Raw genomic sequence first — 25949 nt, forward strand, 5'->3', positions numbered from 1 at the left:
AGCAGTTTGCCAGAGCAGTTAGAAAAAGAGGTTGACAGAAAAATAAAGGATGGTCACACTCATAACCTCAAATAAGGACACAGGAGATCGTGAAGTGGGATATATGCAATCATTTTTGTCCTGTCTTCTGTGGCTTGCAAACATCTTTGGTACTAGTGTGCAGAATTTCCCAGAGATCCCTTTGCAATCAGTGTCCCACTGAGACACCTTTGTGTTGATGCTCTTTGAGTTCCTCATCTGTCTAATTCAATCGAATGTTTACTGCAGGTGGAAATGTTAAAACACATCATGCCCTGTGTACCAAAGCCCCTACCTGAAAGCAGGTTTTAGGATTTAGGTAAAAATATGCTTTCATGGGTTAAACCGAGGTACATAGGTTTATGGCAGGTGAGGGCCAAAACCAGAAAGCAGTCCAATACGAGTTCCAATAACAGATCCAATAAGAAGGACACAGGTGAAACCTACAGATCAGGCAGGCAGAAGCAGGTTCCAGATACAGGTATCGAGTTAACAGACAAACGCAACACTAATACAGAAGCTAGAGAGCCACAACACGAAGCACATGGGAACTAACTTAACTACTTGACCGGGAACAAATGACGTAGACCAGAACATGAAGTGAGTGGCTGATGAGGGAATGAGTTGCAGGTGAGAAAGTGAGCTGGGAAGTCCAGACAACTGCAGAGCAGATGAGGGAAGTGAAAACAGGTGTGTGGTTGGGTGGGGCAGGCAGGTCGTGGGGAAAGGAGAGAAAGTGAAAGAAAGTGAAAGAAAGCTCCCTGGTTGTTAATATAGTCCGATTTTCAGCTTTTTATCTCATAATATGGAGCTATGTCTGTGGATAGCAGCAATTAACACACTATGACTTCTGCAGTACCCTGCATCATGCCTGACAGCAGAAACTAAAACTGGATGGTGGTTAAGTGGTGGCTGCACTCGGAACAAAAATATCCCAATAGCTCCAAAATTGGATTTTCTATTAGAGAGGAAAAACTTCATGGTTTTAGACTTTCAGAGATTTTTGCTGCCTTATGAAGAACCCTCCCTTTTTTTTCAGAGTATATGAAAATTTGGTCCCGACCCACAGACTAAAATAATACAACAGAAAACCAGCATCTGGACCGTGATGTCATGACATGAGGTCATGCACAAATAAGATAAAGTACAGTCAACACAGTTGATTAAAAGCAGGAAAAAATGATGTTGTTTATACACTAACACAGTCACGATGTTTTCTCAAAGTCATCATTAATTGGATCAAATTAAATACATGTCTAAGTGGTGGCCATGTAATAAAATGTGTTCATGTTTGATTACTCCCTCTGGACGACATGAATCGTGTATATCAACATAACACAGTGTGTGAAATGGATTTCAACTCAAGTTTGTCCAAACATGAGCAGAGGATGACAGATTCCGACACAAGTGTGGTATCTAATTTGTTAGTGAATGAAAGTATTACGTCTTCATTGCTTCATATTTCAACATTACAGAGCAATAGGCTCCAACAATAACATTTAAAATGCTTTATTTTTAGAAGAAAATGAAAGGCATAATATTGGTAGAGTGAGACGTTTTTCACCTGGTCAATGCCTCATTTAGGAATAAAACCGTTCAGACTCAGTTTAGCCCCAGCATCATCCCTGAGAGGACAGAAAACAAAGAGGAATGAGGGAAATATTGCAGCGAACAGAAGAATAGAGAAGGTAGCTGGAGAGTGGGGGTGGTGCTTGGTTTGATGGAGCTGGGTTGAGAACAGCTCTATAAGGACGGAGATAACTGGAAAACACTATAAAACGCCTCTCCTCACATTCTTTCCCTCTGTGGAATTAGCCTTTGAGTGGGCTGCTGGAGTGAGGGAGGGTGCATGGAGAGATTGATGGAGGGAGGGAGTGGGAAGCCCAAACTGTAGCGAGGGAGGACAGAGAGAGAGAGAGGGAGATGGAGTGAATGTGGAGTGGGCTGCTTGAACTCTGAGAGGGAGGAATGCAGAGTAATCAAGGAGAAAGGAAGACATACAGGAAGGAAATAAAAGGCTAGAAGAAAAGGAGGGTTTGAGGAAGAAAAGGGTGGTGCTGCATTTAAAATCGTATTCCACGTACACTGTGGAATGCATATGAATGAAGTATATTAATGGCGGTAGGAGCGGCTGACTGAAATGTCCCTATTTTATGGGGACACTATTAAGTCTATTTTCCGATTGGCTGTTCAGTCCTCACATCTCTCATTGTTATTGGTGGCCAGGCATGTTTGTTGTTTGTCATTGGGCAGGCAGCGGCTAGATTCACAATCCGATGGCATAATTCAGCCATCGATCAAACTTTGTGGACAGCAGTAGCCAAACCGCTCCTCCAGACAGAGAGGGAGAGAGAGCTCTCAGAGTAGAATATCACAAATCAAATGCTGTAACCTTTTAGTACGTCTGAGTCTGCACATGCCCACTGAAAACCAATGAGGCTTTTTCTCTTGCTGTGCCTATGAGCCTGTCTGCTCTACCTTTTGTCTTTCTTTCTTTTCTTCTCTCTTTCATTTGCTTTCAGTCACACGTCCCCATTCCGCGCTCTCTCTCTCTCTCTCTCGAAAAGTTTCTTCGCTGAGTTCCTCGTGGTCAGTTGTCTTTATTGATCTAAACAGGAATGCACGAGGAATCATGATGATGGTTGAGTGAGACACCTGCAATGCCTGCTGGTCCTTGTAACATTTACTCAGATGAAAGATTTGTATGCGTGTGGACATCTCTGCAGCAAATGATTTCTAGCTTAAAATTCAAGATAAAGCCAGCGCTTCATAGCACAGCGGGAGAGGATACAAGGTTCAAACACAAACTGCTTGGTTCAAATGTCTCTTTACTCTGTTTCCTTCTGCACGTCAGACACAGTATCTACAGTGTAGTGCACCCTTACATACGACCAGGGTTAGGGAGCTCAAAATGTTACACCAAAAATATACAAATATGGACTATTCTCCAAAAAAAGCATTTCCAATGAAAACTGTACACAATGAGGTCAGTGGATTATTCTGAGGAACCAGGACGTTCTTTTGAATAGTAGCAATGCAAAGGAAATTGCATCAATTATACTAGAAATGCAAAGCATCAGATTATATAGTAAAACTGAAACTGTCTGCAGGCTTGATGGGGCTATAAGTGAGATGAGATTTTTTTGTGATTTCCGTGGCCCTTTAAGTTAATTTAGTTGTAGTAAGTGCAAAGTAATGACTGTTAAGATATGTAAAAAAAAAACAAAAACAATTCAGCATATGTTGCTTTACGGAAATCCTGAAGACTTTATTATCATGGTCTGGGTGAATGCTCAATTCTGATTCTTAATTCCTGATTATGGACACCTACGTACTAAGTAGTTTCAGTGAAATTGTTCTATATTAATACAGCCTGTATCTGAAGTAACCATAGCAACAGGGACACAATTTGCAAATGCAAAATAAAAATACAGTAATTTTTAATAAATGAGATAATGCCTGACAAGATATCAATTTTCAGGACTTATCTTAGCTTGTTAGAATAAATAACAAGTTGCAGTATTTTGCAATAAATTTTAACCGGGACTTTGACTTTAACACTGTTCTTATGGTTGCTTGTTTTAAATATAAGATGCGTATTACTTTAAAATGACAAACAGGCAGTTTCACTGGAACTGCTTAGTAGTTCTACTGCAGGGTATCCATTAACTCCTCGTAGTGGACACGCTGCAGCTAATCGAAATCGAGTATTCACCCAGACCATGGTATAAAACCTCTCATTGCATCCCAAACAATTTGAGCATTTTAAACTAAATTATGTTTAATATTAAAACACTCAGTGAAGATGTTACGTGGTAGGTCGAGTTAATGGCTTATAAAAACAGTCACTCTAAGAGTCAAGGGCATGAAATCTTAATTCCTTGATCATCGTGAAATAAAAATGCTTTTCACAGAAAAAGTAGTAATAATTCTGTGCAATATGCTCTTTTGCAGGTTTACCTTCAGGTTGCAGCTAAAAATGTAACATTATAGATTATGGCGAGAGCTTAGAAGATCCAATTGACTGCCGCTGGGAGTCCTTTTTCAGGAGCAGTCACATTCTGGCTGGAGAGGGTAAATTGGACATTAGCAGCCATGGTCCAGCTAGTGGATAAAAATTCCTGCCTGCTCCTATGAATGTTAAATATAGAAGTGCTCGGACCTATGCTCTGATCCATGCTATTATAATAAATCAGATGCAATTGCTGCTCCTATTCTTGCTTGTGTGTTAGTGATAAGGTTGTTATTAATGGGATGACTGGCTAGTGGTGGGTTCTTGGTTATCGCATCGTATAGAAGTCAAATTTGGGGTTACGGCACTGCTGGGAGACGAAATAGAACGCAGGCCAGTCTGTGGTCATGTGACGAAGCTTTAATGAGGCTCTGTCTCGGGAGGACACTAAACCTGCTCAGTTTGGGCTGGGAGGGTTTAAGAACCCTTGTTAGAGTCTAATGACTTTGTAAGAGGGGAGGATGGGGTTTGTACAGGTAAAATGAATAGATGAATGTGAGTGTGCTGTCATGAGGCGTCCTTGGTGGAGGATATGATGGTAATTAGCCTGCTGTTTTCTCAATGGTGCTCCAGCAATGAGTCTCTTTAACCTCTTTGGCAGTATGTGTGTGTGTGTGAGTGAGATGAAACAGTCCAAGTCCATGTTTGTGCGTGTGCGTATGTCTTTGCACGAGCATGTGTGAGCGTGGCTGCCCTTTAGTATTTGCTGACTCAGGCTGGCTTTCCCTTTCTAAAAGTAAATAACCTTGGTCCGCCAAGCTGTCAGCTGGCCCCACTGTGCCCTCGTCCCAACATCTAAAGACTCTCATCTGAGCGCCACAGCAACACACACCACAAGCACATCTTCAGAGAGCCTGCAAACTGCAAAGAACTTGTATCTTCAAAAAGCCACCTTCTAATGCAAAACTGGTACAGTTTACATGCTTTTATTTTCTGCCAGCATATTAAATTAATTCCCTTACATGTTGCTACATGTTGCTTTGAACGCCTCGTCTGCAGCAGAGAGTGTTCTTCAACCAGAGGGCGCGGGTTCAAACTCACACACTTACAGATCGTTTGCTGAACTGTTTGTACAGCGAGTGTGATGGCGGTGGCTGCAGTTTGTTGGTTTTCATAACAAAGCGGAACAACAGCCAGTGAAAAAGCAACATCTCAATGAGAGCATCCCAGTATTTAGTTTTGAAATCTACAAAAGTGGTTTCTGTCTGGTCAAAGCAAAGCAACCCCAAATTTAAGAGGGGAATAAAGTTGGCAATGTAGTTAAGGTAAATCCGGTCAGTCATGTAACTGTGTCTGGCTCTTTGGCTGTTCTTTATATTGTTGAGGTACTGTTGTTGTATATTGTTGCGATAATGTCATACATAAGACAGCGCACTACTAGAACATAGAAACCTGTTAACCTCTCCAATCCTTACCTTTCCTTCGCTTTTAGTCTCTAATAATATCTCTCATTCCTCTTTCTGTCTTCTCTTATTTTGATCTCTCTCTCTCTCTCTGTCTCTAGATGTATCCATCTATCTGTCTGTTTGCTGTGTACATCTATCTTTAACTCTTTCCCTACCTCATTGTTGGACTTTATCTAGTTCTATCAGTTGTTTTTCTCTCACTTTCTCCTCTTGTGTTTTCACTACTTCTCCGTCTGGCTCCCTCTCTCTCTCTGTACCTCTCTCTCTCTCTCTCTCTCTCTCTCTCTCTCCCCCAAGCCATCCCCCTGGAGGTTAATCCCTCCGGTTTCAAATAGAGATAACCATGGCAACAGGCCACGGCTTTCGAGCTTTGGGTCTGTAGGACAAAAGCATTGATCAGGGTGAAATAGTGTCAGATGTAAGCGCAAAACACACAACATACGCACATGTACACACACTTGTTTGCATTTGTAAGGGAGGCATACCAACCCCGTATGAATGTAGCTGCTGTTGTTAAATCAATACATTGCTAAATCTAACAAATCTCTGTCATTGGATGTGTTTAAAATGATAAGGACGCAAACTGGAAGAACATAAACAAAGGTATTCAAGGTGAATAAAACTTTAATGGCTGTTCAGGATCATTGAATAAGACGTGAGAGATGCACATTTGAGCCCTGAGGCCTCAAGCCTCAAACCTCCTCCACTAGAGCCTGTGATAGAAAGATCGTCTGTCCAGGAGAGTAGGTGTGAATGTGTTAAACTGTGACCCAAACAGCACATCTACTGTGATGAAATCACAGTTATGAAAAATAACAATTCAAAGTTCAGATGGGATTTCTACACTAAATTTTATATTGCCTTTTGTTTTGATTGCACTCAGGTCATACTAGCCATCTTACAGCACATAAATTCATTCACACGTACTCGCACACATACACATACTTGACCTTGATGGCCGGATTGCAGCATTGACAAATGTAGTGTGAAAAGCAGAGGGGATGAAAAAGGTCTTTTATTGAAGTGTAAACCAGTATTCCTCTCCTCCAGGACTTTATAACCGAGGCCAGCAGAAGGTGTGGGTGGACATGGACATCTTAACTCCCCATAATACAGCAAGTCCGACAGCTTGTGGAACTTTTTATAAGTGCTCAAGTGTTATATGCCTTTGGATGATATGGCAGTCTCATTTTTAGACTTTTACTGCAGTGCAATTAAGGTGAGAATAAGGTTGTAGCCTTTGCCTTAAAGCCCTTCATTTGCAATCAGACTTTTCTTTGCTTGCTTTCAACAAGAATTGTTTTGAAAATTCCCAAATGTTCAAATGCAGGGTAGATGCAAGGTGGAACTTCTGTGCTCATCACCAACACCGACACTGACACGGCATGATATTTCAATCAGCATTTCCGCACTCCTCATGTCGGCGTGCATGTGTGTCACATGACACCTTTGGAATCAAGCGTGCCTCTTTCCTCCCTCTGAGCCGAAGTGATTCTTGTGTCTGATCTAGTGCTTTATGTTTTAATCACTGCAATGCCGAGAGCGCAAACCTACTCCTCCCCTGCTCTTTTTGAGAACTTTTTTCATTTTGCAGCTTCCCTTTAATTTGTTTTCTCTCTGGCTGTGGCTCTTAACTTCATTTCCCAATAATTTGTCTGAGGACAAGCCACATGCCATTAGCAGGGCAAAAAGAAGCCGGAAACGAAGAAAAAAAACTGCATTCAATAAGTTTGTCTAAAAACTTTCTTTATTAATTTTCTCTTCCCTTATCCGAGAAAGTGCTTCCTCAATGATAATCCAGCAATCCAGCAGGCCTTCTGGTTTATTGCATTTTTCTTATGAAATGCTCTGATACAGACAGGCAATCAAGGAGCAATTCAGTGAAAGGAGAAGAGAGAGAGGGGAAATAGAGGAGGTAGTATGTGAGGCATTTTAGGGGCAGATCTGAATTTGCTTTTAATCTGTTAGAGTAAGTATTGCAGGGTCACAGTGTAGGCTGCAGACCATGCACCCAGGCTTGCAAGGTTTGAGCTCATTCTTGGCCAGTTGACCACATCTCATCTTCTTTCTCCCCCGCATTTCCTGTCGTCCTTTACAAGATTTTTTCCAATAAAGTAGAAATGCCACTGCTGTGCAAAATTGTGATTTTAGCAAGAAGCTGTAGAGACACAAGACTGATACCTACTGTTGATGAAAAAAAGGCTATCCAGTGGCTTACATCAGTGATCGTAAATGTAAAATGTGTTGGTATCTTAAAGCTCATAAATCATTTTGTACCACCTTGCTTGGAGATTTTTTTTCTTTGTAGAGGCTTCTTCCTGCTGTGACCCTTCGCATGTGTTCCTCAGGGATCAGTTTTTGGTCTTCTTTTATTTTCTGCTCTGCCACTGGGCATCATAAAACACGCAGGATCCATTTTGCATTTCTATGCCAGATCATTTGAACAATCATATTTCCTGTGACACTAGTCCATGCTTTTATCTCACCTTGTTGCAATCGTGATGCTCAGCTTTCAAGTAATTCCAAGAGACAAGAACACATTATACAGATTCTGAGGTCTATTCACTGACCATCAATAAGAGCTGAAATCAGTTTGACATTTTAGTTGACATTTAAGACATTGCATGGGCAAGATTCTGGTAACACTCTGGATGTATAAGTTATTAGCTGCAGCCCATCCTGAGATTTTCATGCCTGAGCCTCCTGGACGGTCGGTCTTACAACTCATTTCATACCTGAAGGTTGAACTCCCTCCCTTGCCAAATTGCTATCAACCTTTAAAGAATTTTTAAAACTTTCTTTTATACCAAGTCATTGATCTTGTTTTCTCAGGTCCCTTTTGAACTACTTCTATTACAACTATGTATAACCTTTATTTATTTTATTTTCCTAACTCCCCTTTTACCGCATGCTTTATCTTGTTGTTTATCGTTTCTTTTATGGGCTTATTGGATTTATTGTGGCATTTTACAGCTGTGTTTAGAAAAGTGATATGATTATAGTATTATTATTATCTTTGGTATTGCATAATGTGGGCTTTAACTAACTAGTACGTCAACATACACTACAACTGTATGCTGCAGTTAAATTTGACAAATCAATCGCTCTGTTTATCATTCCCTTCTCTTCCTCACTTCCTGTTATTATCTTTTTAATTGACTTCACCCACACTTCTTCCTCCTCCCTTGCTCCTGCCTTGATTATCTCAACCCAGTGTGACACCTCTGTTTATGGCTGTGTGTTTGTTTCTTTCTCATGTACGTCTGTATGCGTGTGTATGTGTAGCTGCCATCATTAATGAGTCCCTCTGAACTTCCATGAAACAGGCCTCACTGTGATGGTGCAGCTTCAAATGCAGACTGACACACATGCACGCGCACACACGCTCTCACACACACACACACACACACACAACTGTGCCTCTCTCAAACGCATCAACAGGGTGTGTACATGCAGAGTCAGAGACAACTCCCACCCTTGGTTCCAGACTCCATTAATCATTTAGAGCGAGGATTTCCCTGAAGCCTGCTCTCTCCTCAGGCAGACACTATGGCTGACGAGGCCTCGAATGACACCGAGACACATTTATCAGACATACAAGAGATTTGTTTCAAAACCCCTCTGTTTTCACGAACATCCAAGTCTACTCAATGACTTTTCTGTTGCTCTTTAATATGCACAGATTGGATCTGTGGAATGAGATGGACTATTATTATCTTCAGACACAGGAAGTCTGTGGTGTTGCTCGATGTTTTATGCATGTATTCTGGACAGCATTTCAATCAGCCCCATCTGAACTCTAAAAGGTACAAGTTCTTGGTCCTTTTTTGTTTAAACACTTGACATGCTGCTCTACCATAGCTACTCACTAAAATGTTTCAGAAGAATCTCTTAAAATGAATAATTTTGGATTTCCACCCAAGGTTGTTTCACTTTTGCTTTGTATCTGAGTGATTGTTTTAAAATCCTTCCTCACCTTCTAAATTATGCTCGTCTTTGTCAAATGGCTGAGCATTTGGTGAGAAGCAAACAGCGTGAGCGAAAGTGAGGGGAAAATATGGCACGGGTCAAAAACAACTAGAATGTTTCAGTTAATAGAAACAAAACAGAGAAATAAAGACTGGAGAGGTTTTGTGTAACTTTAGCAATGTGCTTTTCTCTGCCAGACTGTTTACTGGGAATTTCTGACTTGGAGAAGGAGTGGAACTCGTGCCTGAGCTTTTATTGACCTTTAACAAATGTGTGCATTCATGAACAGCACTCACACACTCAGCGAGCACATGCTGCCTCACAGTACATACATGCACAGTTCTTTGAGTAGCAGGTGCGTGAAAGAAAAATACTTGTCTGTGGAAACCACTTGACTGCATGCGGTGTGTGCGTGTGTGTGTCAGCGCGTGTGTGCGTGCATCTGTAGGCCTGTCTCCCAGATCATCCGTCTGCATTCCAGGTAATTAGACTGGCCAACAGCTGAGTCCCATTAGCCTTGATTACAGCATTCAGTACTACAGAAGAGGAGAGAGAGAACAGAGAGCTAGTCAGGGAGGGATGTGAGTAAATTGTACACACTGAGTATGTTTTTAAGGCATTAAGGCTCTTATTTGTAGGCGTTTGTGTGTGTAATCCTTGTACATGGGTTTCATGTGTCTTGGCATGGTTAGTTGCCTTGGGTCTTAACAGTCTACAGAACTTGTTTTGCATCTCTGTCCATACGCGTGTGTTTTATATTTTCTAGCATAACTCCTCAAAAATGTATTTTTCTTAATTGGCTTCCCACCGTGAAAGTTCAGACATTATACGAGACAGCCAAAATTGTAATCTTAAATCCAGAATGGATCACAGGGCTGTTTCTGGTGGATCCCCACAAGATAAGACACACCATGTTTTTTTCAATGAGTCCAAATGCCACACTTGGGTTTTCGGCTGAAAAGAGTTCAAGGCCGCGCCATAAGGATGTAACAACAACCACAGAACCACAGGAAATGACACCACTTCTGCTCAGCTGTTAGGAATCAGGCCCACACTCGTACGGTAAGATGTGTATGTGTGGTCAGTCTGAAGAATAAACAGCGACATCAACAAAAAAAAAAAAAAAAACAGCACGGCAAATGTAACATTACAATCAGGCCAGGATGTTGTTTAGTCTGGCCATGCATCTATCCATCCATCCTGTCTTTTTTTCTTTCAAATCACACCCAAGGGAAACTGATCAGCTCATGAGGCAGTTTGATCTGCCTTCAGCCCAGGAAATATTTATTTAATCCACCCTTTCTCCCTCCCTCTCTCTAGCTTGCTCTCTGCCTCTCTCTCTCTCCTCTATCTCTGTCTGACCCTCCCTGATGGTCTCAGTGTCTCAGGATTGGGTGATTGATTCCAGCTCGGGATGGCTGGCAGACGAGCAGCCTGCACACTGGTATGCAGCAGGGACTGCACTCTGCTCTGATTCTGTGATGAATTACTGGCCTTTTAATGCACACAGTAGAGACAGTGTGAGTGGGGGAAAAAAGAGAGAGAGAGATGGGATGAGAGCAGAAGAGAGGAGGAGAGGCCAGGTAAAAATTGCAATGAGGAAGAGAGGAAAGTAGAGAGCAATGCAAAAGCAAAAAAAATAAATAAATAAAAACATTGAGGGCTGGAGAGAAGAAGAAGCAAACAACATTTAAATGAGTCATGCAGAGTATGAAGATGCAGGCCAGAGGGAGGAAAAACGTTCTGCCCGTCACGAAATTGAATTAAACATTGAAACATAGTCTGTCTCTCACTTAGTCAAGTGTGATGCCATTTCTTTGAATAGTCAGGGTTTCTTTGGCACTTCACAGCCACTAGAGAGTCTCGGAGTGGAAAACAGCTTTTCTACCTTTGAATATTTTCACAAGTATGGCATCACTTGAAACACATCTAACCCCAGTTTTAATGACGCTTGAGCATTAGCTCAATCCTATAAAAGTTAGCTAAGATAAATGACCTTTGGAGCCAATTAACCACAGCTAAAAACCTGTTTCAGAATTTACCAAGCGCATGGATCAATCTCAGTGTTTTATTTTTCTGCTTGAGAAGTTGTTTTTTCTCGGAAGTTGAAGGGATGTGACAACAGTGATGAAGTCCAGGCCCTTTTTCTGTTCAGGCAGATTAAATCCATTTCTCTGGAGACATTCAACACACAAATACAGAGATGAAATGACCAGCTGTGGCTCGTCTCCTGCTGAATAGTGCATATCGTATATCCGCAATCTCTGAACTTACTCTTACATTACTTTAGGTGGCTGATTTTGATCATGTTCGAATATTTATAATTCATTATATTATAATTTTATAATGCACTCACATGTAGGTAGATAAACCCAACAAGAAAAATAGTGGAGCCATGGAGCAGACAGAAAATGTACATACAAATTAGCATCTACCAAAAAAGGTGATTTGACCTGTGCGTTGGGGTCTAAGACCAATATAACTGAAAGGACATTCATCGTATGTACAGCTGACTGATGCCTTACATAGAGATGTCTGATTTGTGCTCCGACTACTGCAGCAGCCAAACACCATCCCTACAGTAATCTGAACTGACCAGAGACTAAATGATGAGGTAATCAGTATCCAGTGCTGATTTCACTGAGCCTCCAGTCATCATGAAGATGGAGAAAAGTGTATATCTCCATGGCTAATGAAACCCTGGGGATTTCAGGGTTTAGAGTTCATAAAGTATTTATGCTATGTTCATTAAGTATTGATTAAGCCATTCGAGAGCGTTTAGACACCCAGACAATCATTATGAAAGATTAGAACTTGGCTTGAGGAAGAGGAAGATGGAGGAAGGCAGAAATGCAGGGAGAGAAAGAGGTTGCCATGAGGGATGAGTGGAAATGAAGGAGCATAGAGATGAGGATGGGGTGAGGAGGAAAGTGTGAGACAAAGAAGAGGGAAAAGAGCAAGGAGGCAAGAGGTAAAGGAAAATAAAGAGGAGAAAGGAGAGCGGGAAAATTCTGCTCTTTAAATATTAATTGAGCATTCAGATAGCATTTTAGACAGCAAGGCTACCATTATAGGAGATTAGGTTTTAATCTGAGGAAGAGGAGGGGCGAATAGCAAGTGGGGAAAAAGAGGAAACGACAAGAGCATGAGAAAGGTGGAAGTTAAGGATAGAGAGGAGGTGGGCTGAAGTAGGGCAAAGGAGAAGGAAGAATAGATGGATTAAAAGAGGAAATGAGCAGGATTATGTGTAAAACAAGTCTGAAAGGTAAGAGGAAGGAGTCAACACATAATGAATAGAAAGTCTCATTTCCCTAATCATGTACTGCTTCTTTATGAAAGTGCTCTGCTAGTTGTTTTCGAAGCACTCCCCGGCCTACGTTTTCACTTAATTTTTCCCCGTCTTTCCAGCCATCCACTTTCAATACCCGCTCATTCCCGTTCAGGGTTGTGGGAGGCTGTGCCGTGTCATTTCTCATGTGAAGTGTTGCTATTTGAGATGCAAGCGGGATTGCGAAGAAATGTGACATTCAAGTACCGTCTCACCTCATATCCATCCATCTAGCATACAGACCCAGCCGGTGTTTTTCACAGGTATTTAACCATTGCTCTGCCCTCTCTTTACCCTCTAGCTCTTCAGCAGGTGTTGTTGCATTGCGGGGTAACCAGGAAGTAGCATGATAAGAGGTGTAGACCTGCTATAATGATGCAGCAATGAGGTTTAATGGGGCTGAAAACACAGGCTGACTGGCTGGCAGGCAGGCTACACAGTCAGGGAGAGGCACAGTTGGTGTGAAGCTGTTTCCAGCTCATGACAGATGTTACAGAGAGAGAGAGAGAGGGTGAGAGAAAGAGAGAGAGAGAGACAAAGAGACAGAGAGACAAAGAGACAGAGGGAGAGAGGGGACAGAGAGAGAGAGATGAGTCATTTGCAACATGCAGAGTGAGAGATCACTGAGAAATAACTTTGTGCAAACGGCAACTTTGAGCAAAGTCAAGCAGAGTTCATTCACATGTGGGTGCTCCAAAGCACTTTACCTCATATCCCCGAAGTACTTGTGCAAATAAATGGTTTTAAAGCCAACTGTGTCTAGAGATGGTGTAGCGAAGTGTAATGTGATTTCAATAACCCACCATGATGCCCCTGTTGATTTTGTACCCATCTCACTCTTGATTTCCCTGGATTGAGACAATATAAATGATAGAAAGAAAACTGAGGATGTTCAGGCAGGCACAGACATGCATTATAATCAGCAACTGGAGGAGTGGAGGAGAGGTTACGGCATCCCTTTTGTTCACACAGATCTGCATTCATTCCCCTTGTTACAGTAACTGCAGTGTGTATGGAAAATGTGTAGAGAAACAAAACAGCTGACTGACCCACTTCTTGCTGAAATTGGGAAAACCACTGTGAGATTTTGTTTAAGACATATTGTCTTTGGATGAAATTAGCTTAACCGCAATGACCACAGGGATAGGAAATCTTCTGTTTTACCATTTAATCTTTTTATGGCTAGCAAACAGCCTCCCTGTTGCAGTTCTGTCAACGTTGCCTCCGTAGACGGATAGAGAAAATGTTGCAGCACAGAGTAACTGTGCAGAATTGAAATCCTTTGTGTCTGGATGAGCAAGTTATTGTTGATAATGACATAAAGTCCACAGCCACAGTACGAGTTTAAAGCACAGCCTCAGGTGTGCTCTGGAGCTAATTTGTTTGAATGACAGAAACTCAGAGACTTGTAACTTTAAACACTGTGACATGGCGATGGATGTGTCTGAGTTTCTCCAGTGATTTCTCCACTGAATTCCTGTAACTTGGATGTGAAATAGTACCTTTATTAGCTTTAGCCTTATTAGCTTTAGACAGTGTTTCACTGCTGATTCATCTCTTGGGTATTCACAGTTTTGCAAGCCTTAAAGTTTTCAATTTTATTGTAAAGGTTTCTCACAGCAACTGGGCATAGCAACTGTTTGTCAGCCCAGGCCTTATTAAGATGTTGTTTCCCATTATTTCTTGTTGTGCATAGCACAATCCTACTGAATCCAACAACGATGCTGCAGTTTGTCAGTGGGTATAAACATGGTCTCTTGAGACTGTTGTTGGGGCCTTTGCAAAACCAGAATATATCTTGATTTCATAAACAGCGAGCTCACAGTGTATTCAGATATCTCTGTGTGGTCTGGTGATAATGAGATGGTCACACACCGCGCTTTCAACCAATCAACGTAAAGTTTGTCAAATAAAACACTAATTCTAAACCTGTCTGAGAGAATAGTTTGTGATTTTATCAGTGGAACACATAGACATGTTTAATTACATTATGTATCCAAGAGTTTGAAGGCTTGAACAATAAGAAGATCACATTTTTTTACTTGTTGTAATCTTAAAAAAATGTGAACTCTTTGATAAAAACAACACTTAATAATATTACAATAGTTTGATCTGTGTTAAAAAGCAGTGAAACTATAGTCAGTGGTAGAATGTGACTAAGTACATTTACTGAATTACTGAACTAAGGTACAAATTGGAAGGATTGTACTTTACTGAACGATTGTTATGCAACAGGCAAATATTGTCCGCTTTACTCCACTATACGTGCCTGACAGCCTTAGCTGCTAGTTCCGTTTCAGGTTACAGATAGTGTGACGTGTGATATGATGCTTTACTGGAGATTAAACTACCCAGCAGTGTATAAAGTAGGTCAAATGAGCTCAACCTTAAACATCTACAGCAGTAAAATGTAACACACACATTTATGCAGCAGTAATATTAATCCACAAGCATCATTTAAAATGGTAAAAGACGGACAGGGACCATTTTACGGCACAATAAGTACTTTTAGTTTTGATACTTTTTACTGTAGTGGAGTATTTCCAAAGTGTGGTGTTGCTACTTTTACTCTAAGATCAATGACAGGTTCACTTAAGTAAAGGATGTGAATATTTCTCCCACCACTGACTGTAGTTTATACAAGTCTGTGGCAAGAAGGGCTTGATGATCTCAGCGATGCATCTCTTTAAGCAAGATGACTCTAAGATCAATGACAGGTTCCACAGCTGTTACATATGACTCTACACCTTTGATGTTGCTGCTTTCGCCCGTAACTGTTTGCATAAATGCACGCACACACACACGCACAGACACACACACACACAAGCATGCACGCAAATGTACAATTACATTCAAAGCCAGTTGCCCTGTGTGGGAAGACAACTGTGGCACTGTTGGACACTCTGCCAAAGGAAAATCCCTGCTGACGAGGAGTGCTATTCGGACTCAGAAAAGAAAGGTAGCATATTTCAGACTTCTTTACAGGAGCTGCTCTGCTTATTCTGAGTCACTGATGACATAGATGGCTTTGGTCGCGATCGACCAGATTTGGAACTCCCACTCTTGAACTTAAGCAGCTCTGGTGCAAGCAGTGGAAAATCCTTCTTGGGTAAAGGAAATATTTATGCTCACATTGAGCCATATAAGGCAGTCACAAAGTATTCACCCAACAACACATGAATATTGTTATTTGCCATAGAAACTCAATAATTTAGCCTTACTGTTTAGGCTGAAGGATACAGCATAGCAGACAGTATACATACTGCCAGTATTTGTTTCATTTTCCATGACAACAGTGGAATCAAATGTGCGAACAGTGTCCCATTCCAGCGCGGCACAGGGTTCAGTGTCAGTGTATTACTTGCAGTATGTTGCTGCTGCTTGGATTTGGCACATGAGATGGGAAGAATATAAAAGATGTGACACGCCGCTGTTTAATATGAATGCTTCCTGATATATGGTATTAGAGACTTTCCAGGCACTTCTGGGCACTGATCGTAATACCATCAAGATTTGCAAAGTTATTACCAAGGCCATAATGAATACATAAGCATCATTACAGGAGAGATGCAGCCAACGCAGCTATAAAGTCTTGTGAAGCAATGAAACATCTCAGAACCATTTACAGCATTTGCGGAGGCATTGTGGGGATCTATGTTTTATGAAATTAGGAAATAGTGTCTTCAAATCATGCAGTAATAATTTAAAGAACATCTCTGTGAATTACAACCCCTTCTTATTTCTCTGTCTATTTCTTCCTTTCAGTCTGTCTCAACAAACCAAGTACCCTCCATCAAACCCTGTCCTGTATCCATCCCTCTTTCATTGCCAGCACACACACTCACGCACACACAGGCTTTGGTCTCCTGCGGAGGATCATTTCAGTGGAGTGCTGCTAAACAGAACAAAAATAATTGAAGTGTAGTAGTCTAACTAACTGAGAGGCACATTAGAAGGAGGTTCCCCATGTTCCTGTGGAAAAAAAATTTAATGCAGCTCAGTTAACATCTATGAATCCTGAGGGGGTTTCCTTATTGCTTCAGGGGTTCTGAGTGTGAAGCCGGTGCACTGCCTGTTCAATGAAATGTTTATTCCTCTTTTGAGGAGAGTTTGCCACTTGAGTTAAACTCTTGAGTTATTTTTCAGGGGGATATTCAGTCATAAATATGGAAATACCCAACTGGAATGGCACTGCCTTAACCTTTAATGCATTTACTGCTGCAGAACCAGCTTTTAGTGGAGGGGTATAGTGAACTCTTTCATTTCTCTCTCTTCTTTTTTTTGAGCATTTTGCACACATAGAAGGTAAAACGGTTTTGCTTAGCACAAGGGCATTCTCATTCACGTCTAGATTTATCCTGCTGAAGTGAGCAGAAATCCAGCATCTGAATACTCAGTCTACACGTATGAACTGCTGATCTTTCAGAGAATAATTCGTTAATTATTAAGAATAAATAGCATAATTTTTGTTTCCATATTCTTTTTTCATATTTTCTTTAAGGAGAGCAAGCGTTCATTGTGAGACCCAACACCGGTTATCATTTTCAAGGTTTCAGAGAGGCTTTTTCAGTCTGTGCTCAAGCCTCTGAGACCAGACCAAAATATGCAACTGGAAATTAATGGCCAAGACAAAATGAAGTGATAACTCTTTCCACGTCTTCTGCCACTCTCCCTCCCAACAGCAACAGGAGCAAGACCCCACCAACCTTTACATCTCGAACCTGCCACTGTCCATGGATGAGCAGGAGCTGGAGAACATGCTGAAGCCCTTTGGTCATGTCATTTCCACACGGATACTGAGGGATGCCAACGGCCTGAGCAGAGGAGTCGGCTTTGCTAGGTATGCACGGGATGGGACGCGTGCATGCACGACAACTGTCACGTGCAGTTCTCCAAAAATCTTGTATAATAGTTCAGGATGTGAGTTGCTGAGTCTACGTTTCCCACTGATGGCGATGATTTTCTGTTGCTGAAACAAATTTTACTTGCCAGTTGTCAGTCACATCCAAATTATTTAAATATAGACTTCTGCAAGGCAAATTATGCAGGTAATTACTTATCAGACACAAAATAATACAGATGTGTAATTAGCACACTACTTGTCCAGATTATTCTTTTTTAAATGCTAGAGATAACATTGCCCGGAGCTGACTCTCCATTTACAACCAAAGGACTTCTAGCTCTAATGATACAACACCACATTCCTGTACCCTTGGCCCCGTAACCCTCTTGTGCGTGCGTGTGTGTGTGTGTGTGTGTGTGTGTGTGGTCTTCTCAGTTACACTGTGGAGTGTGCCAGTGATTAGAATGCAGTCAGGGCTCCATTCAGGGTCACTGGCTATGTGAAGAAAACCGGACACACACAGAGACATGCATGCTCACATACCACGCTTGCACACACACACACACACACACACGCACCGTCTCTTTCTCCCGTCACCATTTTTCTCTCCCACACACGCACACGCACACACTGGCTTTTGCTTGCCAAGCAGGCAATTAGTCATTGAGCTGTGATTGGGTGAGCAGAGCTGAATAGGAGCAGACAAAGAGGACATGACACACAACAGATCAGACTGAATGGAGCTTTTAAACCAGGACAAAGGAGAGGAAACCCCATAGAAAACACACACAAACACACACATACACCTACCTAAGACATTTTGCTCAGGCATACATAGAGAAACAAGCACAGATGCATAAACAGACAGGCGTTTAATACACTTACTGTATTGTAGGACACATTTGCATGCGCACATACTGTATCCACATTCACATTGGCAGTCTTTTTAAGAGCCACAGTACCTCCTATGCATATTGAATCGTAACACAAGAAGCTGATTGTCCTCAAGTAGCACCTCTCTCTTTCTCTCTCTCTCTGTCAGGATGGAGTCGACAGAGAAGTGCGACGTGGTGATTCAGAATTTCAACGGGAAATTCTTGAAAACCCCTCCAGGCATGACTGGTAGGTGTCTGTCACCAAAACTATTACTTTGCACCAGCTAAGCTTGGCCATTTCTACAGCGAGAGCGAGGAGTTTCTCTGTAGGTTACGGTGCTCATATAGATGCATCTTACTCTTACTCTCAGTTCATCAGTGTCTGTCCTCTCAGCAGCCATATAAGACCTTAGGCTCAATAAGATACAGACTAAACGTAAACCAGTTTCCTGATTTGCAGATTTAAATTGGAAATATTAAATCAGGATCTAAAATCTGACCTGGCCTTTGAATGCCAATCTTTGATACTTGATATTGTCTATACTTAGTTACTGAGGTTTCATATCCAGCATTAAGAACTAGTACTCTTCTTTTCTTGCTTCAGGAAATCATCCTGTTACCCTCAGACTTTAGAAGCAGGAAAATTATCTTTATTTCATTGGATTTTAATAGGTGCTGGAGGGAAACCAGCCTTGCTTTCAGATGGATAGACCGAGTATGACATCAGATCAGCCCATGTGGGGGATATTGCTCTTTTTTGTTGTTAAAAAAGCTCACAGGCGCCCTTCATTTATCATGTTTATATTGACTTTTACTGTCCGGCTATCAATGTATTTTCATCAGTGAGCCATATGTTTTATCATTTACAGTCAGGCAGGGGACATGTCCGCCTTTTTGTGTTACAACATCTGTCTGTGTACAAAGCAGTGTCAGTGCAACTGATAACACATCAGCGTTATCTCTGCTGCTCTCTTTCTCTCTCTCTGCCCCACGCCTTCGACCACCTCAGTTGATTTAGTAGGGGGGATCTGAGTGATTAATTCCTTGACTGCGCGAGACTCAGATTGAGACAGACGCATGCAGGACGCACGTGTACGTGCGCAGACCGACATCCCCTGAAGCAAACAACATGTCTCCGATTGTCCCCCAAATAAACAGCAAAGATTTGTCTCCTTTTAACACAGATGGGAAGAGAGAAAGGGAGGAAGAAAGGGTGGAAGGGGATTATGAAGAAATGATGAGGGGTGTGTGAGCGAGAGAGAAAATGAGGGGAGAGAGAGCCAAGTGGGGTGACCAAACGTGAGTGAGATAACAGAGCAAGGACAAGGTGAGAGAGAGTTGGGGAGAACCAAACTGAAAGTGACACAGAATGAGAGAGGAGAGATGGAGATACTGAATGATCAGATATAGATGGAGAGAAAGGAGGTGCGCCACACTGAAGAAAATGGAAATCAAGGACAGACAGAGAGAGCTGTGCCCTGTGCCCTGGCAGCATGATTTGTGAGGTACAGCAGGGTGGGCGGCTCAGTTTGTCAGCCGCACACACACACACACACACACACACACGCACACACACACTGCTGCACTTGAAGTATAGCTGTGTAATTTTGTAGCAGGTGAATGATGCATCTGCTGCTGCTGCTTCCTGCAGCCTGTGTGTGTCTGTATGTGTGACAAACACAAAATCTTAACTATCAGACTATTGCGCAGTCACCACTCATGATCTTCATGGCGGTGCGAGTGTTCAGGTCGGTGACAAATCTGAAAAGAATACTTTTGAGGTGCCCTTTGTTCTGTAGTTGTATCATGGAACAACCCAGTGCCACAGATTATCGTCACAGGTCATTTGATCAAAAGTTATTGAGAGAAATTCCTCAACAAGTTAATTTATCATCATTTAAAACTGAATTAACTTGTGCACACAGTTCTGTGATCGAGCTCAATGTGTTCTACACTGGTGTGCGCTGATAGATAACAAACTAAAAGCTGCTCCAATCAATATTTTCACATTAGCAATGGATCAGATGACAGTGTGTTATGTGAAAGGGGAACACACAGAATTATCACCCAGCTCCATAGACCATCTCAGCTCTGTGGAGCTTTTTTGCACCTTTCAGCTCATAGTTTTGGTCTTTGTGCCCGTAACATTACTGTTTCAATTCAGTCCCATCATCATCAGGCTGCTGTTTTTAGTGAAAATACTCCAAAAAGCCACTGTGCAGCAACAAGCAGCAGGCAAAGTGAGCAACTAGCTGGTGAACACAGAGCATTTAGCAGAGACCAGAACAGAACCAAAAGGAGACTGAATATTGGACTTACAATACATTAATCAGGTGGACAGAAACAGGACATCTGCTATGAATAAACACTCTTTACGAACAAGTTCACCACTTTTATAAGGTGATGATATGTCAGCGTTGTATTTGCATCTTGTTGTGCTGCCCCCGAGTCGGCAGAAAAAGAAATGAATGCAAGTTTTTTAAGTTTAAGTTGCACACACAAGCAGATACACTCACTCCTTCTATACCCGCCAAGTTGCTGACCTCTATATTGAAAAAGATGCATTGCTTGTTGTGAAAGTAAATTATGTCTTTGCCAAGGGTGTCCATTTTCTCCTTGCCCCTTGTGTGTGTGTGTGTGTGTGTGTGTGTGTGTGTGTGTGTGTGTGTGTGTGTGTGTGTGTGTGTGTGTGTTTTTTTCGTGTGTGTGGGTTTGTTTTTATATCTCAGTAGGGACTTGGCTGACTACACACCAACCCATGGGGACCTCCTGTCACTGTGGGGACCAAATTGAGGCCCCCATGGGTCCAGGCTGCTTTTTGAGGGCTAAGACTTGGTTTTAGAATTTGGTCACAGTTAGGGTGAGAGTTAGCTATTCAGGTGTATTGGTTAAAGTTAAGGCGATCGTGATACAAACATCTGTGTGTGCGTGTGCGTGTGTGTGTGTGTGTGTGTGTGTGTGTGTGTGTGTGTGTGGACTACTGCAAATAGCTCTACGCTCACAAACCGGTGAAACTGGGAGAATCTGGCCAACCAGACGCTCTGTGTACTGATCCACAAAACACACACACACACACACACACACACACACACTTTCTCTATCTGTTTTTTCCAATCTAATACACAGAGAGCAGCCATGTGTCTAGAAGGCCAGGTTCTGTTGATTTATGTCACTGGTTTTCTGTGTCACTGACATTTCCACGGCTGTTGCACTGACATTATGACAGGCCTTTGTGCTTTGCTTCGTTATTAGACTACTTATTTGTTACATTTGTTGTCACGACGTTGCTGTAATCACAGGTTAAACCAGCTACGCTGCTGCAGTGTGCATATATGGCGTGATGTGTGCCTGTGTGTTCCTCTGATTAATACCACAGTCTGTCCATCCAGGCTGATGTATTGACAGGCAACAGTAATATTTTACTCTGTAGCAACCAGATTAATGCCGACATTGATCACATGACCTGAGCTTCCATCAGCCCTCGTTAACAGGAAGTGCATCGATCCACAGCTTTCTGACTTCTGCTTGTGGTTCCTGTCATAGAGATAGAGTATCTAGACTGGACGTAGACTAGAATTCCTCTGCTCTTTACCTTTTATTGACACAGAAAGTGTTGGATTTTAGTCAGACTTTATACAGTTCCATATCGTCTTCATTGTTAGGTTGCTTTGTATGAATATGGGATGTATAGATTGGGCTCAGAATGACTTCATAGCTTTTGTTCTCCATGAATAAAATGTGTTGGAAACATCTTTGCTGCTCCTAATGTCTCACCACTTCTAGCAGGTGGAGCTGTCCTGCAAATTTAACATGTCAGTCTGAGGTGTAAATCGAGTCATCACAGCCTGCATATTTACTGTATGGTGTAATTCTGTCTTCTCCGTGCTTTTCATTCGATAATGTCCTGCCCCCATACTGTGAAGGAGAGAGTCAGCACCAGAGGGAAACCCTCCCTATCCAGCCATAAAGAGCACATATCCTCTGCAGATTCATCATGGCCGTGTCACTTCCTGTCAGAGCGGGATATGATAAATCTTTCGTGTTCTTGATGACAGATTCAAACACTCAGCACTTGACAAGGACTGAAAACAAGTGAATGGTGACTTTAAGGGTGTGCCGACAGACAAGTGGTGCTTCTGCATTGCTTTTGATTGCATTAACAGGGTGGGAGAAAGATATCATCGGGCTCTTCTCTGAGACAGGATTAATATCTTACATCTCTGTTCAAGAATTGTTGAGTTATTATTATTATTATTATTATTATTATTATTATTATTATTATCATCAAGTCTCTCTCAAAGCCAGATGTGAGAGTCAAATCTGTTTTAGATTACTTTATTCTTGTCTTTTTTTCCCATATAAAAATAAACCCTCCAAACAATGAGAAATTAGTTGCTATTTAGTTTTAGTCTTAGTTTACTACCCAAACTGCCAGAACACACTCTCTCTCTCTCTCTCTCTCTCTCACACACACACACATACACACACTTATACTAAACCTTTCACTAAAGGTTGAGAGTTTCTCAAGAGATCTTGTTGATTCATGCTCATTTGAGATTTGGTCATTTGAGTGTCTGGCCTGGTCCTCATACAGCTCAATGATACAAATGCCAGTGCAGTTTAACCTTTGATGTCTTCAGTAATTAAATCAGGAGCTGTGGTCAGTCTTTAATTATTATTTTCCTTACTATCATTGATGTGTCACAAAAACAACGACTATATATGAACGGGTCAGATATTGCTTAACAAAAGCAGTTAAATAAGGGAAATTTGGCTCTCTGTATTATTCATTCTCACCCTTTGCATTTCCACCCTTTTTCTCTGTTTATGTTAATGTATCTCCTCCCAGTTATCTTCTCTCACTCCATCACGTCCACGTCTAATTCTCTTTTTCATCCCTCTTTTGCTTTTTTCCAAAACATTTAGTCTCTCTTTCTCTCTCGTTGTCTGATGTAGTGTTGTGGTTTTAGTAGTTTAGTACTCTTTGTCCCGACCCCCTAATGGTAAGAGAAACAGAGGACATGAATGAAAAGAGTCCAGATCTCAGAGAAGAGCCATTATCATTCAGTAGTTTCAACAATAATCAGGAAGCTTTTAAACATGCACGCAGCCCTAAAAGTCTGCCATGATCATGAGGCATTAAGTCCCCATTCACTGCAGAAGTGGTTCAATACTGTCATAAAGGGGAAATGAATTTTGTTTGGTGTCCCTGATAAAGGAGGAAAAAATTGAACAAGGCTGTTCTGAGAAAAATATTGTGTAATTATGTGGCAGTACTGCACTGTCAGACTTGGTGTTGGCTTACATGTGATATTAGGAGCCACTTATTCAGCACCCGAACAGAGCGACGGGTGTTAAAATGTGATGCTTTTGAAACTCTAAACAAATCACATCAATGCTGTTCAGTTGTGAAAGTTGCAAAGACATTTGGTGCTATCTTAACATCATTTTTGGAATTAAGTTCTAAAATATGTCAGTGTAGTGATATATTCTTTTCCCACTTGTCTCACAGCCGGTTCCTTTTGTGTTGCTTTTGGTTTATGATGAGAAAATGTAGTAAATGGACTAAACTTCCTCTCCCCCGGGGGTGCTGTCAGGCAGTGGTTTGGAGAGTGCTTGTCCTGTCAGCTCGCACTTTACGGGTGCAGCCGAATGAGACGACGACTCCAGGGTGGAGATCATCTCTGTTTTCTTTTAAACTTAATAAGTATAAATATCTTCCAAATCTTAGTTCTTTGTCTCGGCTTGCAGCCCTTACTGTTTTGTTTATTGCAGTAGGCATATCTATTACATTTTTAATGATATAAAAGAGCTAATAGCAATATGAATAAACATTTTCTGATATATATTTTGGGATTTTGGTGCTGAATAGTTGAGTTCCTCTCGTGTGCGATGCTTGAACAAGGAACCCTCTAGAGTGGGTATTGTTCTGGCCCAGGGCTTTGAGCTCTTTGATGCTGAGTGTCTGAAACAAAAAAAAAAAAAAAGGAGGGGGGCGGGAGGATGTCATTCCATTCAAGCCATCTGAGGGATTCCTCATTTTGTTTCATTTGGGGATAGGATCCCATTTTCCAACTGAACGATTTCCCATGTTGCTCACTAATGGATTGGATTTTATTTTAAATGAGAATTTTCCCATTTGAGGGATTGAGTCCCACTCATATGATAGTCCCCCTCTTCCCTCAGTGAAAACTGAAACCAGTTATAAGCTTAGGGTTTTCACCTATTCACAGACCAGTGCATTGCTTAGAAGCACCAAAGCTAACATCTATGGTATAAGTCTCCTGCATGTAATCAGGTGCATCTAGAGTTACCTGCTTGTTTCAACCTCCCTGTATTTCACTGTACTTCCTGTTTCTTTTCCTGTGTCCTTCTCACCAGAACTGAGATGAATGCTTTTCTCTGCAAGAGAGTCTGTGTCGCTCCACTTCGGTTTGCAATATCCCACAGCTCACGCACAAGACAAGTGTATATACTACCCTGAACACATTAGTAGGCTATCAACTTTGAGCCATCACCCCATATCCATTTCATCCATGAACTTAAATCTCAGGAACACCATGAGGGTGATAAAATGATGAAGGTCAAAGGTCAACTTCCCTGTGACATCATAAAGTTCCGCAAAAACTCTTTTTATTTAACACCATAACTCAGGAACAGAAGGCAGATTGTGACCATATTTCACATGTGGTCAGATACTGAATTGGTGACACTAATCTTGGGCGTCCACCTTAAACTGTACTGATTGTAGAGATCTTCTGTGCTGCCTGGTTGAAGATTTGTGTGAAGCATCCACATTTTACAATTTGTAGCTTCTTTGCAGCAACATCCATTTTTGAAGCCTTGTAGTTCACCACAAGCTCATTGGTTCTGCTGATATTGAGCTTCAGGTGATTGTTGCTGCACCATGTGATGAAGCTCTCCATCAGTCCTCTGTGCTCCTCTGGAAAAACGGTCTCTAAGTGAAGACAGCATGTTTCTCACTGGAACACACATACCTTTTATTAAATTCCCTCCTAGTCTTCACTACACATATTATGTGAGTCTGGACAGACATGAATGTAAATGCAACTTGACTGTTTGGCGGAGCCAAACAAGCATGAGGTGGCAATTCTAGTTTCAGCCTATAGCATTCACACACTCTCAGAAAGGCAAACAGCCAGCTCCCTGTCATTTTACTGACATCTCTTGCAGTCTTCACATCTTTTATTTCCTATTTGTATCGCCTGTCTCTGTAGTGACAGGATGTCACAGTGTTTTCCCCCAAAAGAAGCCAAGAAAACACAGAAACTGGAGTGAAGCTATTCACTATTTGATCCACAAAGCAGTGACACTTTGATAGATAAATGAAATTGGTAAATCAACCACTGCAAGCCTTGGTTAATGAGTACTAATAAATCTGTCCCCTCTTTGTGAACAAACACACATGTAGCTTTTGTCCAGTTAAGTCTTTTGTCTGCTCACTTCAGTGACTTGCCCTTGTCAGGTTTGCAGCTCT

At 41.6% G+C, this 25949-nt stretch overlaps 1 protein-coding gene across 3 annotated transcripts in view; it reads left to right on the forward strand.

The window, feature by feature from the left end:
- LOC121609932 (RNA-binding motif, single-stranded-interacting protein 3-like) overlaps positions 1 to 25949 on the forward strand; it is a 112331-nt gene that overhangs the window by 58669 nt on the left and 27713 nt on the right. For all 3 annotated transcript variants that reach the window (XM_041941728.1, XM_041941730.1, XM_041941729.1), the window contains 2 exons: positions 17416 to 17573; positions 18619 to 18698. In XM_041941728.1, the coding sequence (XP_041797662.1) occupies positions 17416 to 17573; positions 18619 to 18698 (238 nt within the window). The remainder of the gene's footprint in view (positions 1 to 17415; positions 17574 to 18618; positions 18699 to 25949) is intronic.

Source organism: Chelmon rostratus, chromosome 8 (genome assembly GCF_017976325.1).
Source record: "Chelmon rostratus isolate fCheRos1 chromosome 8, fCheRos1.pri, whole genome shotgun sequence".
Lineage (NCBI taxonomy): Eukaryota > Metazoa > Chordata > Actinopteri > Chaetodontiformes > Chaetodontidae > Chelmon > Chelmon rostratus.